The sequence below is a fragment of the Dromaius novaehollandiae genome, chromosome 4 (genome assembly GCF_036370855.1).
Source record: "Dromaius novaehollandiae isolate bDroNov1 chromosome 4, bDroNov1.hap1, whole genome shotgun sequence".
In the NCBI taxonomy this organism is placed as follows: Eukaryota; Metazoa; Chordata; class Aves; order Casuariiformes; family Dromaiidae; genus Dromaius; species Dromaius novaehollandiae.
The window spans coordinates 58,661,141-58,679,296 of NC_088101.1; the positions used below are offsets into that span (position 1 = coordinate 58,661,141).

At 44.8% G+C, this 18,156-nt stretch overlaps 2 protein-coding genes across 9 annotated transcripts in view; one reads left to right on the plus strand and one right to left on the minus strand.

Moving 5' to 3' along the window:
• Positions 1-6,916, minus strand: part of FIP1L1 (factor interacting with PAPOLA and CPSF1) — a 45,936-nt gene extending 39,020 nt beyond the window's left edge. For 4 of the 7 annotated variants that reach the window (XM_064511154.1, XM_064511151.1, XM_064511152.1 and 1 more), the window contains exons 1-4: positions 6,573-6,914; positions 5,618-5,657; positions 3,156-3,213; positions 368-471 (exon numbers count right to left, since the gene is read on the minus strand). In XM_064511154.1, the coding sequence (XP_064367224.1) occupies positions 368-471; positions 3,156-3,213; positions 5,618-5,657; positions 6,573-6,654 (284 nt within the window). In that variant the 5' untranslated portion in view covers positions 6,655-6,914. Of the gene's footprint in view, positions 1-367; positions 472-3,155; positions 3,214-5,617; positions 5,658-6,572 lie in introns of all 7 variants that reach the window. The other 3 variants (XM_064511155.1, XM_064511153.1, XM_064511150.1) reach the window with 2 other exon arrangements.
• Positions 6,917-10,626: 3,710 nt separating this feature from the next.
• Positions 10,627-18,156, plus strand: part of SCFD2 (sec1 family domain containing 2) — a 219,355-nt gene continuing 211,825 nt past the window's right edge. For both annotated transcript variants that reach the window (XM_026093614.2, XM_064511157.1), the window contains exon 1: positions 10,627-11,494. In XM_026093614.2, the coding sequence (XP_025949399.2) occupies positions 10,696-11,494 (799 nt within the window). In that variant the 5' untranslated portion in view covers positions 10,627-10,695. The remainder of the gene's footprint in view (positions 11,495-18,156) is intronic.

Consider the following 18,156-nt stretch of genomic DNA (forward strand, 5'->3'; position numbering starts at 1 on the left):
CTCTGCAATTTGCAACAAAAATACCACTGTCAAAAATGACCCTAAAAAAACTATGTAACAGCAATTCTGTAATAAAAGAACAGCTCTCAACCTTACATTCTTCTTCAATGCAATTATTTCTCAAAATCTGAAAATAAAGTGTAACTCATACAACATATACAGCTCATCAACAACTCATACAGCTCTTCATTTCATTTCCTGTTCTTTTTAGTCACTGTTAATTAAAAACATTTTGTTAAACTGATGGAAAAAAACTACATGGAGAATAATTTATGTATACAATTTATTGACAGATATTAAAAAGCCAGAATTAATCTCTAAACGTAATCCTGAATGTTCCCTCCGTTAATGTTTGCAAATAACTTACCCATACTGTGGAGCTCCCGTTTTAATATCCCCTATGGTCACTTGAACATCATCTTCATCATCATCACTATCACTATCACTGTCATCCTCAGTCTCTGTCACCTTCTGCGAAAAAAAAGTCATTGCTCAGACAAAAAGCAGTCACTTACCTACAGTAGAAAAAATATTCCAGACAGAATGGCCCATTCTAGAAATCTTTGACAGAAAATTCTTATTTTCTCATACCTCAGAATTGAGTGGCATTAACAGAAAAGTTAGGCTCATCTATTGAAATGCTGCGAATATTGGAAATATCTGGATCAGAATGGCAATGGCATCTTTAATATTAAGCTACTGTTTCCGAAACATGACATTTCCTAAATAAGCATAAAATGGTTTCCACTGCCTAATATTTTCTTCCTTCTAGTTAGCTCATATATACCAGTTCCCTTCTTATCGCCTCACTTTGGAAAGAACCTAAAAGGTATGCAAGACTAGCTTCTTGCCTTCATCAATTATATATCCATAGCAATTCAAATAACCTTCTTTCTGTTGTAGATGAACACTGCTCTTCAGACTAATCTATTCAGTCCATAACATAATCTTTATATACAATGCTTGAGACTTAAGTGAGCAGGCTGACCATAAAACAGATAAAGAGCGCACTGGATGCTGGTAGTTCTGCCCAATTACCCAAAACTTTCAAGCTTGCTGGTAAATAAAAACAGCCATACCACTTTATACCAAGAGTTCATCTAGCCCAGTATTTTGTCCACATCCCAAGACCAAAGGGAAGAGGAAAAAATAGAGCAAGTGTACATGATGTTCATCTCTAATACTCTTTCAGCTGCTGACTATTATCAGCCCAAGGCATTTCCTGAGCCAGTGCTGGTTTGTCTATTTAGTAAATCCCAACAGCTCTTTAAACTTGTAGCAGCCACACTATCTTTGGCAAGGAGTTCCATCACACTCCCTACTGCACGAAAATCCAACCTCCTCTTACTTGTTTTCACTCTGACTCCCACTAGTTTCTTTGGATAGTCCCAGTTCTCATACCGGAAGGGACTGTGAGCAGTCGATACCTATTTACCCTCTCCATAAATGATTTTGTTGACGTCTATCATATTCTACATGTATCTCTTTTCCATGCTGAGAAGTCCTTGCCTACTCAGCCATTCCTTGTATGGAAGCCACTTTGATCATCCTTGTGGCCCTTCTCTGAACTTTTTTCAGTTGAAGTAAATCCTTTATGAGGTGAAGGGAACAGAACTGCCCACAGCATCTGGGGTGTGACCAAACCATGAATTTGTGAAGTGGCATAACGATGTCTTCTGCTTTGTTCTCCATTTGTTTCCTTCTAAGTTCTAAGATTTGACTGCTTTTTAAACTCCGGAGAAGCACTGAGCTGACATTTTCATGGATCTTTCTATATAGCCTAGTGTCTGAGCTGACATTTTCACGGATCTTTCTATATAGCCTAGTGTCTCCCTCCTAAGTGGATGATCAGCTTGGAGACCATCATTTTATAGGTAAAGTTGCTCTTCTTCCCATGAACACCACTTCTCTTTTTTCTACACTGAATTTCAAAAACCATTTATTAACCAGTCAGTTCTTCACAGATGGTCCTTGTCCTTACTATCTTGAATAACTGCATCAGCAGAAAACTTGTGGTCCTACAACTTACCCCTCTTCCAAGTAATTTATAAACACTTTAAGCAGCACAGGTTAAGCACAAGACTCCAGTGAAGGAATTTCAACTTCGGTGGTGTTTCTCTGCAAAAACTTAACCTTTGCTTCTATCCTCTCTTTTCTATCTTTTAGACATGAATTATCTGTGCAGAACACTCCCTCTTATCCTGTAGCTGCTTAGTTTTCTTAAAATCTTTTGGTGAGGAACTTCATCAAGAACTTCGTGGAATTTAGGTAAACTTTATCAACCAGATTATCCTCATCCACACACTTGTTGAATCCTTCAGCAAGAGGCTGAACCTACCAAAGCCAACTTGATTCTTTCCAGGTAGACTGCAGTTATCCAAGTGTAGCTGAACTCTAGCTCCTAACTATTACAGCTTCTACTAACTTGCCTGGTACACGAATTAGACAAAAATAAGCAGTTGCATACAAGAGAAAAAGCTGGAGTGCAGTTCACCCTTGCTGTGCAACATTACTATAATGTATATAACAATAAAGATTTTAAAACAATAATTAGTATTTTTCAATGAGCTTACCTAACAAAAACAGTAAGACAATGCAAACAAATACAGTTTACATAACAATAATGCATTTACATAACAATAAAATCAATGGAGGGGGAGGCCTTACAACTTGCATAAATCTATCATGATACTGGTTTTGGTAACACTAAGAGAATTCTTGCAAAATAGGAAATAATAGATCTCCCACTGAAATAAAACTACAAGTTTTTCATGCAACGGCCTTAAGCTGTTCCTATTTATAGTAAGCTGAGGCCTTTTACCAATATAGCAACTGTAAATCTCATTTCTTGGTCATTTCCTTCATCATACTACTGACTATTGAAGACTTACAAAATACATTTGTTATGCTGCCTCTAAAAGGCACTTTTTTAAAAAAATTATTTTCTAAAATTTAGTTTAAAAAACTGGACTGCAGCTGCAAATTTCACTTCCTAATCTAATGGTTTCTACAGAGTTTCTATAGATTGCGTCAAACACCTGTAAGAAAAAAAAAATCAAAGGCATACACTAACATATAATTATAAATCTTAGTTGAATTACGATTATCCAGTAAAACCAATTAAAACATTATTTCAAAAATACATTTAAAACTACCGTTTTCACGACGCCATTTTCCGCAGTTTCCTCTTCATTCCCAGGTGGAGGCGGAGCACTTAGAAACAAACAAAAAAGGTTAAAATAGTTATTTATGCACATATTATTATGAGCATGTATCAGCTAACAACGAAAAAGTATTGCTACATTATTTCGGAAAATAGCCAAGGTTCCAGCTATCTTTTGCTTACTTCTGATTAAAAATTTTCTAGAAGAAAATAACTTTATATTAGGAGAATAGTATTTAACTAACACAAATCATACTAAGTGGATGTTTGCAGAATACTTGCAAGTAGCAAGGCACTATACCTGGATTCTGCTCTCTCACAAGCAAACTGAAATCTCTCATAAGTTATGAAGTGAGAATAACTGAGCTTTTATTTTTCTTGCAGACTGATGCTCTTCAAATATATAATGAAAAAAGCATTTAAATACTTGGAAGTAATGTAGTACTGAACCAAAAGTCCTGTATTTGCATTGCAAAGTGTTCTTTACCAAACAGAACAACTGAATGATAAATTCAATTATATTTTAACTATAGACTGAAAAGCATAAAAATTTTAGTACTGCTTTGTCTGAAATTAAGAGTTTTGTGAAATATATGCAAATGAGCTGACTTGCCAAACTGTTAGCTACTGCTGTTTCTTATACAGCAATACTTTAATTTCCAGAGTTGCATTAACTGGTATAATGTTGCATCACAAGCAGCAGGGTAAGCAGGGAGCCATCTTGAACCGATATTCTGCCATTGAAAGGCTATTTTTTCGACTCTGAATGGGGACAGCAACCTCCAAACTTTACTAAATAGGAGCTGGAACCTGAAGGATTTTGATCCCATCTTATTCTGGCAATATTATGCGTCATGAGTGCTGCTCCTAAACTCAACTACTTCACCATCCAGTAAAATGACAGACTAGCTACAGAAAGTGAATATTGTCTATGAAGCATGCCAAAACTGAGAGGCCAGAGACCTCAGACCCTTTCAACAGAGTAACTGCCACTATGCTTTCTGAGTTCCAAACACAACCTGTAAGAACCATAAGCTGCAATCTGATGTCCTTTTAGTCCTTAAGTACTACTTATTGAGGCAGACAACAGGGATCATCAGCCAAGCTAGACCTCATGACAGTATTGACCAGAAGAGTGTAAAATACTACTGTTTCTGCAGATTCTTTTGATTGCCAGACAATAAATGGTCTTAAAGGACAGCACTATTGACAAAAGGTGTCAGGTCAATAAATAAATAGATAAATAAATAACTGAACACAAGGAATCAATTGATATGGAATAGCTTCCAAATGAGGAGCAAATAAACAGATTGTATTTCTTTGTCCTGGAAAAGAGAGGATTCAGGGTGAATGGGACAGAAGTCTACAAAACCACAAATGACATGGAAAAGGTGAACAGGAAACAAATTTCACTGTTTCTTACAAGAACTAATTGGAATCAAATAATCGCACTCAGCAGGCAGCTTCAAATTCATGTCCTATGTAGTCAAGTGGTGGAAGTCATTACTGCTACAACACACTGGGCACCTCGAGAGTTGAAATCAGTTGAAAACAGCAGCTGAGCAGCTTACAAACAGAAAGTCCATCAAGAGTTACTAACACAAGGATTCTCTGACTGAAAAATCCTTGCAGACTGCTGGAAGAGTTTATGGAAAATAATACCTGCATTCTTGCATCGCCTTTCCGTTTTTATTTAATTTTAACTTACCTTTACTATCAACAATTTCCATAGTTTCTCAACATCTGAGACTTGTCTTATTCAGAGTTTTCAAAAGCTGACTCTTGCTTCCAGGCAGTCCTTGATACAAACCTCCACCAACACCAACCTCACTATATTTTCAAAGCAGCATCTTTGTGGTGTCTCTCATTCAGCTCCTAATGCCTCAGACACATTCCCTCCAACCCTTTTCAAAGCTTTTTCTGCCTTTCTTTCAAAGATTCCCTTACTAAACTATCAAACAAACAAACAAAAAAGGAGAAGTCGAGCAGATGTGTTATGGGAAGTGCACATCAAACCAGCCCATACTCATTGCTTCCTTGTATTCTTCTTTTTACAGCTAAATTGTAAGCTCTTTGGGAACACACTACCTTTTATTCTTATTTTGTAAACCATTTAGCACAAATGAAGTCCTGATCCATGACTGTGATTTCAAAGCACAATAATTACAGAAATCAAAAGTTCTGTTGGCATTTTGTAAAGAGATGTTGATATCCATACAGTTAAAAACTAAAATAACTTTCATATTCAAGTATCCCAATCTCCCAGGTAAAACCATTTCACAGAAAAGCCAAATCATTATAGAATACGAAGCATACTACATTAAGGAGATTTTCAAAGACACCAGCGTAAGCATTCAGGTGCTACGGACTTTCGAGCAGCTGGGAAAAAGAATGTTATGAATGCAACTTTTTGTGCAGCCACACTACAGAGTTTCCAGTTGTCAAGATACCCACCTTGCCTTTTCCTCTTCCGGTCTCTCCACTTCGTTTTCATCTACCATAAGAGAAAAGAAACACGGTAGTTAAGAATTATGTATTTAAAATCCTCTGAATACCATGCCTGCAAAATACCTGCTGTAGATATATGAGCCAATTATTCAGTTTACTGTCCAGTAACATTTCAGACATTTTCATAATGTGTCAGCTACAAGATCAGTCAAGCAGGCCACTGAACCCTTGCAGTGCTCCATGCTACCAGGCCCACACCAGGGTTTACTCTATGGGTAGTGTTAGTTCTGGAACGTAAAGAAAGGCCCTAGCACTGTAAACAAAGTTTATACGAGAAAGGATAACACTACTTCAGTACTTTAGTACCGATGTAACTGGGGCCTCTGAATTAATGATGTTAACTGGGTGCTGGAAAGTGGTGCAAACCGCTTTTTTGGGCCTCCACGCTTTTTCGCATCGGGCTTTATGAAAGACCAAAAGCCCAGTGGAAAAACCCGCAAGACACCCCCGGACGAGGGGGCCCCCGGCGCCGCGGCAGACAGCAGCCTCGCACCTCCCTCCGCGCCGGGAGCCCCCGCCGGGGCAGGAGGCCACGCGGCGGCCCGGCCCGGCGAGGCCTGCCCGGGCCCCGCTCGCGGCCGCGGCCGGGTGCCCCGAGCCGCGCGGGGCGGCGGGGCCAGGGGCGCGGGGCGGCGGCGGGGGGCGGCGGCGGCCGCCGGGAGGGCCGGCCGGGAGGAGGGGACTGCGCAGCCACGGCGGTGGCGGCACCGGGGGGGCTTCGGAGCGGCGCGGGGCGCGGGCAGGCGCCGGGCGGGCGGCCAGGCCGGCCCAGGCGAAGCGCGCACGCCGCGGCCTACCCCGCGGCGCCGGCCGGGCCGGGCCGGGCCGGGCCGTGACCGGGCCGTGCGGGGGCCGGGCCGCGGCGCGGCGGGCCGGGGAGGGGGTCGGGGAAGGTCCGTACCGCCGTAGAGCCACTCCTCCTCCTCGTCGCCGGCGGCCCCGCTCAGGTCGGCCGCCAGCCGCTCCACCTCGCCGGTAGACATGGCCGCCTCCCGCGGGACGCCAGCGCCCAGGCCCGGCGGCGCCCAGGCCTCGCCCCGCCCGGCCGCCGCGCCGCGCCGCTCCGCGCGGAGCCCCCGCCGCCGTCTCCGGCCGCGCCCGGGCTGCGGCCGCCGTGCGCGAGCGCCCGCCCGCCCGGCCGGGCCTCCGCCGTCGCCGCGCTCGCAGGAGCCGCCGCCGCCGCCTGCTCGGCGCTTCCCCTCCCCCGCCGAGGGAGTGACACGCACAGGAAGCGGGCCCGGCCCGGCCCCGCGGCTCCCTGGGCACGGGCATGCGGGGGGCGGCCCGGCCCGGCGCGGCGGCGAGCCTGGCGCGGCGCTGCCCCGGCCGCGGGCGGAGGGCCCTGCGCGGGGGCAGCGGCCGGGGGCTCCGCCAGGGCCCGCGCCGCGCCGCCGCGCTCACCTGCGCCGCGCCGCCCTCGGCCTCGCCGGCGCCGCCGGGCGCTCGGGAGCCGCGCGGTGCCCCCCGCCCTGCCGCCGGGGGCCGCGTCCCCCTGCCCCCCCGGCCCGGCTGGGCCCTCCGCGCAGCTCGCGGGCGGCTCGCGCTCGCCTCCGGGGCCGCCGCGCTCCCAGCAGGACTTGGCCCGACACCCGTGCGGCCCGGTGCCTCGCGGCGGCTGGCGGCTGGCGGCTGCCCGGGGACGAGCAGCGCCACGGAGCCAGCGCGCAGCGCTGCGGCTGCTCCCGCCGGCCCGGCTGCCGGCCCACGGGCTCTTCGGCTGGAGGTGGTGTTGAGTTTAACAGCGCCTTACAGACTTTCCCTCCGTTAATTATCTAATTTTGTTTTCTCAAGCTCCGGTAAGAATTTAACATTCACCATGTACAGTGACAAAAAGTTGCAGTGTAATTATGCATTTCACGAAGAAACTTTCTCCTGAAGTAAGTTTTAAATGTTTCAACACTATGTACAGATCACGAACGGTATGCTACAGTTGGGTAGGATTTTTATCACACAATTCTCTCTTTTTTTTTTAATACATGAGTCAACAAAGGTGCTTTTGCTCTAAAACACTTCTAGACATTTGTTTGTCACAAAGCAAATTTATACAGCCATACCTCTTCCAGAGCATCAATATTTATTTCTATTCCCATTTTGTTTACTTGACCATTTAACACTCTTCTGACCTTTGCCCCCCAGTAGAGGAAGCAGTAGAACTGTCTATATTTTGTTTCTTTTGATTGGGCAGGCACAAGGAAGAAGAAAGTAGTTTTGTGGAAAACACTACAAATACTGAGAGAAATCAGGAGTAGGTGCAGAACACAGAATCTCTTTTAAATGTGTCACACAGATCCACAAAGCGATTTTGCTCATAGGATATCAATGGATATCACAACAAGCCAGTGGCCACATAACAAAATTCAGCTGAAAAAATCCCCCTAGCAGCTTGAATAGTGGAAGCCCACACAAAACAAGGCTAAGGCCTGATGACAGCTGCCAGTCCCCCCAACACTCCCAGGAAAACCTTCGGTTTTTTTGGTTCTGGTTGGGCAGAAAAGATGCTCTGACCGTTTTCCACTTTGCTTCCAGAAGCACAGTGCTGGGCTAGATGGCCTTTTAACTTCCACTCTAAAATGTTAGAAAATCCCATCAGTCTCATCAGTTCCATATACACCTCTGGAGTTGGAGAAGAAACCTTGCAGTTTCTTCTTACTGCTGTGCAGAAGGACTGCAGGAAGAGTTAGAGCCTGAAATACAGGCTTCTCCCAAGGCCACAATAACAGCTTTGGCTGAGGACAGAAGACAGCTCTTTTGTAAGTCGCATGTAAATCATGCGACTCATGGGTTACCCTACAGAAATGCAAAACAGGATTTCAAGTGTATGGAAAATCTTTAATACTGATTTTTTCTAGCACAAAAGTTTAAGATTTGCACATATAATAAGCTGTAAAAACCACTGATAAAAGTTTGCTTTGTAATTTAACCACTACGCTTCACACTGATTGACTTCCTTTTGTCTTCTGGTTAGTAGTCTTTTTTTTTCCAACACTGGCATATGCCGAACTAGTTGCAATCTACACTGTATTTATTAAGTAAAAAAGCTATTTGTTTCCTTGAAAGAGCATCTGCTGCTTTCACTGTATAGCTGAAAACAACTGAATTCAAACTTTTTAACATAAGACTATCTCTCAAAAGTTGGACAAGTCATAACATATCTGACTGTAGCACTAAGGCATAAAGCAAAAGCTCAGAGATATTTAGAAATAATTCTGCTTGAGCATAAGCCCAGGGACTTAGTGGCTGTCACCAATCCCTTCCTGGCATTCATTTTTCAAATCATAATAGTCCAGAAAGCTATGATCTTACTTTTTTTTAGCATCATAAAGTTTTATACCCTAAGGTTAAAATAATAGATAGGGGTTGGAATAGCACGAAGTAGGGATTTGGAAGAGGCATCAGATGTAGGAATGTGCATGGGGTAGACTGCAAGGAGAGAATTTAATTTCATTAGTGGAAATCTAATGATTCCACATTAGTTATGTTTTTCAGTGTTCTGAAACCACCTGAACTAGCAAGAGGCCTAAGAAGACCAGCTGAGATAGCAAATGGAGTAATAAATCACTTATCTTTTTGTTATGGCTGATAACCCCACTAAACATAAGAAAAAGTATCCTCCTAACTCTGTGGTGAGGAGGTTGCCCAAGTGAAATACTATGTAGAGCACTGATCTGCAAGTTTGTGAACTGTCTGTTCTCTGGGGAGAAGAAACATAACTGCAGATGCATATTATGGCATTTTTCTAGTTAGATTTGAAATTCACCTTGCTCTTAAGAGCTTTTTAAAGGAGAAATAGATCAAATTCATTTGCCAAATGTTTCCAACTGTATATAATAAAAGCTGAATATAATAAAAGAGAATATTCTTTGTTGCTAGGTCATGAACCACTGGATTAGTTAATACTAATACAGAATTATAGGGCAGAGAAGGGTGATGCGAAGTTTCAGATTTCCAGTGCTGTATGTTTTAAAAAGGAGCACCAAAATGGTGGTTCTCTCAGTGTAACAAAGATACTGATCCAGCACAATAGTGATCCTGACATAAATGGCCCACTGAATTGTCCTTTTAATATTACCAGTAGCAAGACTGAAGAGGCGTCTAGCCTTACTGGAAAATATCTTAGGCAAAACTGAAAAGTCAGTTAGTGCTTGAATGTCCTTCCTGGTTCTGGCTAGGCCTACAGACTGCAGTATATATAGTCCTTAATACAGACTGTAGACTACAGAAAACCATAATCTCACAAACAGTTTACATTGACAGAATTTGGCACTGCCACAAAAGAAAATGGGAGCCCTACCCTCTCATTTCTCTGGGATTTACTGCTTTTGCTATCGCAGTGTTCATGTGGCCAAGGAGTAAACCTAGACTAGAAAACTGGCTGATGTTAAGCCTTGCGGGGAAAAAAGCAAAAACAACCCCCCCGAAAAGAAAACAAAACCACAGAATGGGTTGATGGATGTTTTTTCGGCAGATATCCAGGCTAAAGCACCTGGCCACAGCCACTCATTCCTCTTCATGCACCACTTTGCTCTGCCTTCGCAGTGGTGGCCGTGCAAAGAAATACACTGGGGAAATGGTTTACTGTAAAATAACCTATTTACTTGGGAACGGGGGGGTGGCGGTGGTGTTTTTTTTAGTATCTACCTCAGCCTGATCCGTCCCGCTGTCTGCGCTGCTTGTGCACGCGCACCTCTTAACTGCGTAAGAGTTCGTTGTCGTAGGCCGAGCCCGGTAGTTTGTTTCCCGCGAGCCGCCCCTTGAGGACAGGCCCTCCTCTCCCATGTCACCGCCCGGGGCAGGCGAGCGGCGTAGCGGCACCAGCTCGGCCCCGCTCAGGGCACAGGTGCCCCCCGCCCTCTCCCCGCGGCGACCGTCACCACAGCGGCGCGCGGCGGGCGGCCCCCCTCCGGCGCCGGGCGCTGCCCCGCCCCCCCGCAGACAGCCAATCCGGGCGCGCCACGCCATCCGGCGGCGCCGCGCGGCGGCACGTGTGCAGTGTTGTGGCTGTCAGCGCTGCTCGCCGCCGCGCCATGGCCGTCGCCGCCGCCGCGCTCGACGTGCGGGCCGCCTGCGGGCAGGCCTGGGAGCCCGTGCTGGCCCGCGCGCCGCGGGCCGTAGTCTTCCTGGACGCGGCGGCCGCCGAGGCGCTGCACTGGGGCGGCGGCGGCGCGGGCCGGCTGCTGGCGGCGGGGGCGCTGGCTGTCCGGGCGCTGCCCGCGGCGGCGGGGGCGGGGGCGGGGGCGGCCCGCGCCGTGTTCGTGGTGAGCGGGGCGCTGCGCGGCCGGGCGGCCGCCGCCGTGCGCGGCGTGCTGGGCCTTGGCGCCGTGCGGCACTGCGCGCTGGTGGCGGCCGGCGAGGCGGAGGGCGGTACGCGGGCCGAGCTGGAGGAGACGCTGCGGCGCTGGATGGGCGAGGGCGGCCGCGCCGAGGTGGTGCTGCGAGCCGCGCCGCTGCTGGCGCCCGTCTCGGCGGAGCTGTGCCTGGCGCCCGCCCTGCCGCCGCTCCTCCCGCCGCTGCCCCGCCAGCGCGACCGCCGCGGCGGCGCCCCCCGGCCCAGCGGCGGCCCCGGCGGCGGCGGCGGCAGCAGCCCCGGGGAGCTGGGCCTGGCCGCCCTGCCCGCCGAGCTGCGGGCGGCCGTGCGCGCCCTCGTGGGCGGCCTCGACGCCCTCTTCGCCGCACTGGGCCTCAGGGAGGACAGCTTTGCCGTGGGGGCCCTCAGCAGGGCCGTGGCCGCCGAGCTGGCCAGCTACACCCCGGCCAGAAACAGGAGGAGAATGGCCCCCCACAGGGCCTCAGTCGTCTTCGTGGACAGGACGCTGGACCTCGCCGGTAAGAAACCCGCACTGCCAAGGTCTGGTACCCTGCAGGCCTGGCTGCTCAGAGGGCAGCTTTTCAGATGGCCGTGGAGGCCCTGAGGCCTGTGGGCACGTGTCACGCCTTGGCCTCGGTGATTGTTACCATGTCCTTGCTCCACAGCATCTCATGGAAACCCCGAGCAAAGTCTCTGCTGGAAATACGGGGATTTATTTCTGCCCTTTCTGCTTTGTTGTGAGCTGGAGACCTTAGCTGTGCCCAAGTGTCAGTTGCAAGGCGTGAAGGAAATGTTCTGCAGGGTTCTGTTCATGCTTTGTGGATTACTGTGAACTATTTCTCTATGTATCATGCTTACCACCCTTTGCATTATGTCTATATGAATAGGCATACACCTGTATATATGCTACCTAGACAGCTCTCTCTGCATATATATGTATACATATGTTTATTACACCCTAAGCGTTATACTTACCCTTTGAGTGATGCGTGCCCTTTGAGGTGCATGGCTGGCACCTTTCTTTAACTCAAAAACATTACGTTTCAGTGAAAACAGTACAGAATTGTTTATGCAACATCCTTTCTGGGAAGCAAATGTAAGCATGAACCATATGGTAATTCTAATACTGTCAGTTAATACAGAACTAGTGCAAAAGTTGTGAAATTTAGAGGGTAATGTAAGAGTCCACTTAGAAACTAGTAGAAGGAGAATGTCTTGAATAGTAATCAACTTGTAAGCAAATGGGACCTGATGTCTTGTAAGTTGATAAAATGTGATATCAAAAGGACAGAAAGGGAATGTGTGATTGAACAAGTCATCAGCCAGGTGCAGGGTCCATGGAAGAAGTTTGTATCAGACTCTCATTTATGGAATAACCATCTTTTGGAGAAAAGAGTGAACTTGAAGAATAATCGATATAGCTGCATTCAGTCTTGCCCCAGCATACTACTGTTGATGACATTACAGAATGTGGACCTGGTTCAATTTGCATTCTACATAGCCAGTTACTCAGGACATAATTTTACCATGTGACCCATAGCAGGTGCATGGCACTGTGTTGCACCTGCAGCACACCTATTTCTGATTTCTTTTTTTTTTTTTTTGTCCTCCTCTGCCCCCGGCACCTTCCCCTCCCCACCAATTTGTTCTTGTGTATCCTTGTACTGCTGTGGGATTCATAGCTGTCAATGATATGCTGAAGAGCAGCTTTGAAACTGAGTGTTTAATGCTGTGTTGTGGTTTGGGAAAGTTTCTGGAAAGGTTGCAGGAGAGTCGACTTGGGAAAGACCCTTGTAATGAAGTGGTGGCAGTGCCAGTTTGGGGTGGGAACTAATGCAACTGGTAAAGAATCATGTGCTCAGGTGGCAGGAAGGTAAAAAGACAAGAAAAGGAACTGGTATTTCGTGGTAGGGAATCATCTGACAAAGACTGAAGAGGGATGAAGGGATGTAATTGGTACTGGGCTTGAATCTGTGAAGTGAAGTCTCAGATGTTGTATTTCAGGAGGAGAAAGTTGCTGGGAGAAAGAACCAGGACTGTGGTGGGGTAGCTTTGGAGGGGGTGCATCAAAACTCTCGAAATTGAAGTAAGGATGAGAAACAAAAGCATTCATGTTTTGCAAATATCTTCTCTCCGCTGTCTATAACTGATTTCAAGATCCCTTCGTGTAACTGTTCTTTTGCTGCCAGTGAATGTCTCTAGAACTCATTGATGGTTTCACTGAAGCCTTCATTTGCTTTGAATCACTTGGACATGACCCATGGTGGACTCTTGCCATCAGGGACAGTGCAGACTCAAGGAACAGAAATCTTTGGCGAGGGGGCCTCAAAAATAAAGCCCTGTATGAATGTGAACTTGATGCCATGTGATGAAGTTTGTTTCACTGTTTTGCTGGAAATTGGACAGTAAAAAGTAAATGAAAAGAGCAGCATTTAAGTTATGAAATCAGTTTTCAGAAGGTAGGAAATGGCAGGATTAAATTGTACAGGAAACCTTAACTTCTTAGGCATATTCAACCTTTGTTCTCTTTCCCCCACTGCTCTGCCAGGAGGTGAGTGAGTGTTGTCTGTAGAATTTCAGCCTTACACATTATAAAAGCTAAGTCTTCCTATTTGCAGGTTTGTGGCTTGATATTGGCAACTGGGCTGGTGGATTTCTCAAGCTATGATATGTATTTGTGGTCTGCAGTATAAAACTAGAGCAGTATTGTTCAAGTAACAAGCAGTTGCAGGTGAAAGTCTTTGAGGTAGACTCCTTCATTTGGGGCTCATTTAAAACAGCTTGTTAAATTACCTCCCTCTGAAGATGAAAGATCTTGGAGGGGATTTGTAAATATCTTCCTGATACCTGAATCTTGTCCAACATGTGGGCTGCAGATATGAGAGATAGTTATGTATCCATGAGTTTTGATAATGCTTTCATACTCCAAACTCCTCCACAAAAACCTGAAAGTTCTTTAAGTATAGATGCTGGGCTACTCTTTAAGTCACACTACTGCTTCAAAGCAGGTGCCTTTGAAACATGCTGAATAGGCTGTTGGGAGGCAAATGTTTTCTAACTTGGAGACCTGGATGAACACAACTTTAGAAAAGCTTTAGATGATGTCTAAAGGAGTTGTATTAACAAGTTTCTTATCTTTGGCTGATGTTCCACGCTTACTTAAAGTAAGATGGTAGCACAGACTGACAGACGGTTTTCAGTGGCACCAATTGACCTCCCATAGTAAAAGTTAAAATGTCCCAAAAATGCTTTTTCCGGTGCCACAGTTGCAAATAAGTGAACCACGGGAAAATACTGGTATTTAAATAAGTATCAAGAACTTTGCACTGTAAAGAACAAGCTACAGAAGCATTTATAACATTTTTGTTAGGAACCTCCAGTGCCCGTTTCAAGAAACTGTATTATCTTTGTTTTGCTATTTATTTTGAATAAAAAAAAGAATTAGCAGTATAGAAAATGGCAAATTTTTCTATCCAAAAATCAGGCATCTAATTGACTGCTTCTAGGTTCTGTGAACCAAAGAATCGTCTCTGAAGTATTATTCTAAATTTTAGATTGAGCTCTATTGATTGCTTTTTGTAATCTATTTTTTTTTTGTTCATCATTACTTATGTATGCTGCATTTAATGACAGAATGCAAAATTCTGAATTAAGATGCATAGTTTTCCCTTTTGTTCTGCATAACATAAGATTCGGATGAACTGTAAGAGGGATCTTTTTGTGGCCTCCAGTCTTGCCCTTTCTCCTGTCTGCTCTGTGGTCTCAAGCTTTGCTGCATTTACTGCACTGTGGTATGACTTTGACTGGGGATGGCACACAGACTGCCTCCTCCTTCAGTGTAGCATAGGGTCTTATGGATAAAGCACTGCCCTAGAAAGTGGGAAGTGTGTTTTTATCCCCTGGATACATCCCAGAATTAGCATTCTGTGATTAGTTCTTCAAATCTGATTGTTTAAAACTTTGTCACTGGTGCTGCCTCAAAACTTTGTGCATGCTGAAAACTGCTTTTGTTTGCTCAGTTGTTGTTTTGAAGTCCACTGTCTTTGCTTTGAAAAGCAGAATAAATCCTCCCAGCTGGAGTGCTGGTCTAATAAGTTATGCTATTTGAAATCTGAGTTAACTTTGATACCTTAATTCCTTTTCTTTTTTTTTCCTCAAATATTTGCACCACTCAATATTTATTCTAACCCCATGCGCCTTTCATATGTTTCTTAATCTCCACCTTGCCAGCATTCACACCTCTTATAAAGCAGTTTTTCCGTCTTCCCAGATTTTTTTTCCTCTGTGAACTTGTTGATATCTTTCAGATACTGGTTTCAGAACATTCAATCAATTAAACTCTCTGCAGTCTCTGGGTGCTTTGCAGTAACTGGGATATAGGCTCTTGTAAGCATGGGAAATAGAGTCCACTGGGTGCATGCAGCTGACTCTGAAATGTGTTACATTGGACAAGCAAAAGAAGGAAAAGAAGGAATAGCAGGGAGGGGGTGGTGCCTGTGTAGCTACTAGGTGATGTATAGTCTTGAGTGATATCCTTGTATGAATGTCACGGAAGTTCATCTAGAATTGGTATGTCACTGCCTTCAGCGGTAGCACTTTTATCTTCCCCTAGCATTTTGGCATGTGTTGATCAAAATCACAGGGACTTTTGCCCCCAGCTATACAACATTGCAAATTCAGGTTTAACTTTCTGTATCATCTTCCTTACTACTATACAGGCATTTTCTTTTCATCACACTCTTGCACAGGCTGTAATGTTTTCAGACTTTTAACAGATATAAAAAGCACAGTTCAGGCCCTTACCAAATAAGTGTGGATACTATTCCCTTTTAGTTCCTTGGAGCAGCCAAGACGGGTAGGGACAAAACTTTTTTGTCCTACCACGTATTCTACTCATAGAGAAGGATAAGAGTAAAAACCAACAAAGGCTTATGTCTTGTAAAGCCTGATTCTGATTAATATCCATTTTGGGTTATTTTTGCTTAAAGCTATTAGTTTGTACTTGTCTGTAAAAACTCTTTTCCTTACATTCTGTCATGTGTCTGATTTTTGTCTGCTATATTCAAGTGTTTTCATGTCTGCAGAATCTTCTAAGTTAAAGCCATTGATGGATTGATGCTACTGACTTTTTAAATGAAAAAATAATGTTTAAGTCTTAAGACAGGCCTTGAAGACACAAATTCTGAGGCCTATAAAGTACAGTAGTCCCCTATTTTTGAACAAAACTGTTTTTTTGGCACAGAAGCCAACTGATGTTTAAATTATTGTGGTTATATGAGGTTGTAGACATCAGCTCTAAGGATTGATAGAAGCTGAAAACTTTCAAGTGGTGTAAACACCACTACTCTGGGTCAGGGTGCAGACTCTGCTATGATGTGGTTTGCAAAGATTCTATTTTTATGGAATAGAGACACAATTTTTATAGTAGGTTCTTGAATGCTTCAGAGAGATAAGCAAACTAACGGAATTGGTTTTGTATATTTGAAGAAAACTGTGAGTGGTTACATGACTGAAAGGGACTTGGAAATTACATGAGCCTTTAGCAGGTGCTTAAATGTTTCTTATCTCCAAACTTACTGCTCTTCACGCATGTCCTAGCTTGCTAACTGTAAGAGATGGGGAAACTATCTTATTTTTTATGGCAGCATTCTGATGCTGTTGTGCTTGGCTATTGGCTACTATTACATGGCTATAGGGCTTTGCTTTCAGCTTCAATAGCCAGCCTAGTGGAAGAGAGAACTGACTACTTTTTACAGACATCAAAGGAACAGCAAAGGAGTATATAGATTATATTTTGGTAAGGTAGAAAGATGATCTAGTGTGCCTTGAGCGCCCGCACAATGGTTCCTGGGAGCATAAAGGCTGTTTCCCAGCACCATTCTACAAGTTTAAGCAAACTCTTGAAGAAAGAATATGGAAAAACCTTGCTAAGCTTTGGAACTGGAGCTCCAAATATCTAGCTTCTTCCAGGGGAATAGGTGTAAACATTTCTGCTCCCTGTAGTCTCGGGTATTTTAAACCCTGTTCTCACTATGATGATGCAGTGCCCAAGAAGATCGCATCATCGGAGTAGTTTCAAAAGAGTCCTTTAATGTAAAGTCTTCCTAGTGATGATCTTACTCAGAAAAGTATTAGGTGAGTGCAGTGTGGAAACATAGTGAAAACTGAGACAGATTTGTCCCCGTATGTTTCCGAGATCTTTGTGGAGGATTAGTGTAGGACTAGAGCAGTTAAAACAGCAGGTGTTAAGGCTTGATAGTATGAACAAGAAACATGTTGCATGCTGTTTTGGTTCATTTTCATTACTGTTAAGCTACTTATCAATTTATAGAATTGGAAGTTTGACTGAAGGAGAAGCCGCTAGCTTCTCATGAGCCATGGAAGTTAGCTTTAATAGTTGTTGGATAACGAGCAGTGCCTTTGTAGAAGCACTGCTTTCTAATTCAAGCTCCTCATGTTTAGTGACTGCCTTCAAAGTCTTCCCATTGCACAAGCTCTAATGTTGCTTCTCTAACATAAAATAAAGAATGTACATTTGCTCCTTAAATCTCTTGTTGTTTTTGTACCAGGCAGTAGAGCCGGAGGAGCATGTAAGAGCTGGTGATCAAGTAGTGTGGTACAGGGCTTGTAAGGGGCTTAGGAAAGTGCTTTCTTTTACATGTCATAAATGCCTTTTTGGCAGGGGGTGAGAGGGTGCACAGAGGAGAGGGGAGTCCAGTGCAGTTAACCAGTTTCTGGCTGCTGTTGTAGACTCAGCTGTCTGACAACTGTGACAGTTACAACCTGTATCAAATCTCACGTACTTCTGTTTGTAACTCTAATGAGGAGATAAAGTAAAATTAGAATGGCTTGATACCTTAGATTCCCCATATCCCCAAGCCTGGATACTAACCTGGCATGAAGACCACTCTTTTGCATTAGTCAGATGACTTCTCCTTGCTCTTTCAACATTTGATGTGTGTACGTATTGACAGCATTAAAGCTGTCAGCTGCCTTGAACAGTGCTGGTCATGAGAAGTTGTTGAGCAGCCTGTTGACTATTCTCAAAATGATGAGAAGAGAGTCTAGAAAACAGTTCTATACACCCTATCAAAATCAATGTGCTGAAAAAGTGACTGCCTCTTACTTGAAGTCCTCATCTCTTGAGGTTCTGCAAGGCTTAATTTTGCTGCCAGCCTTG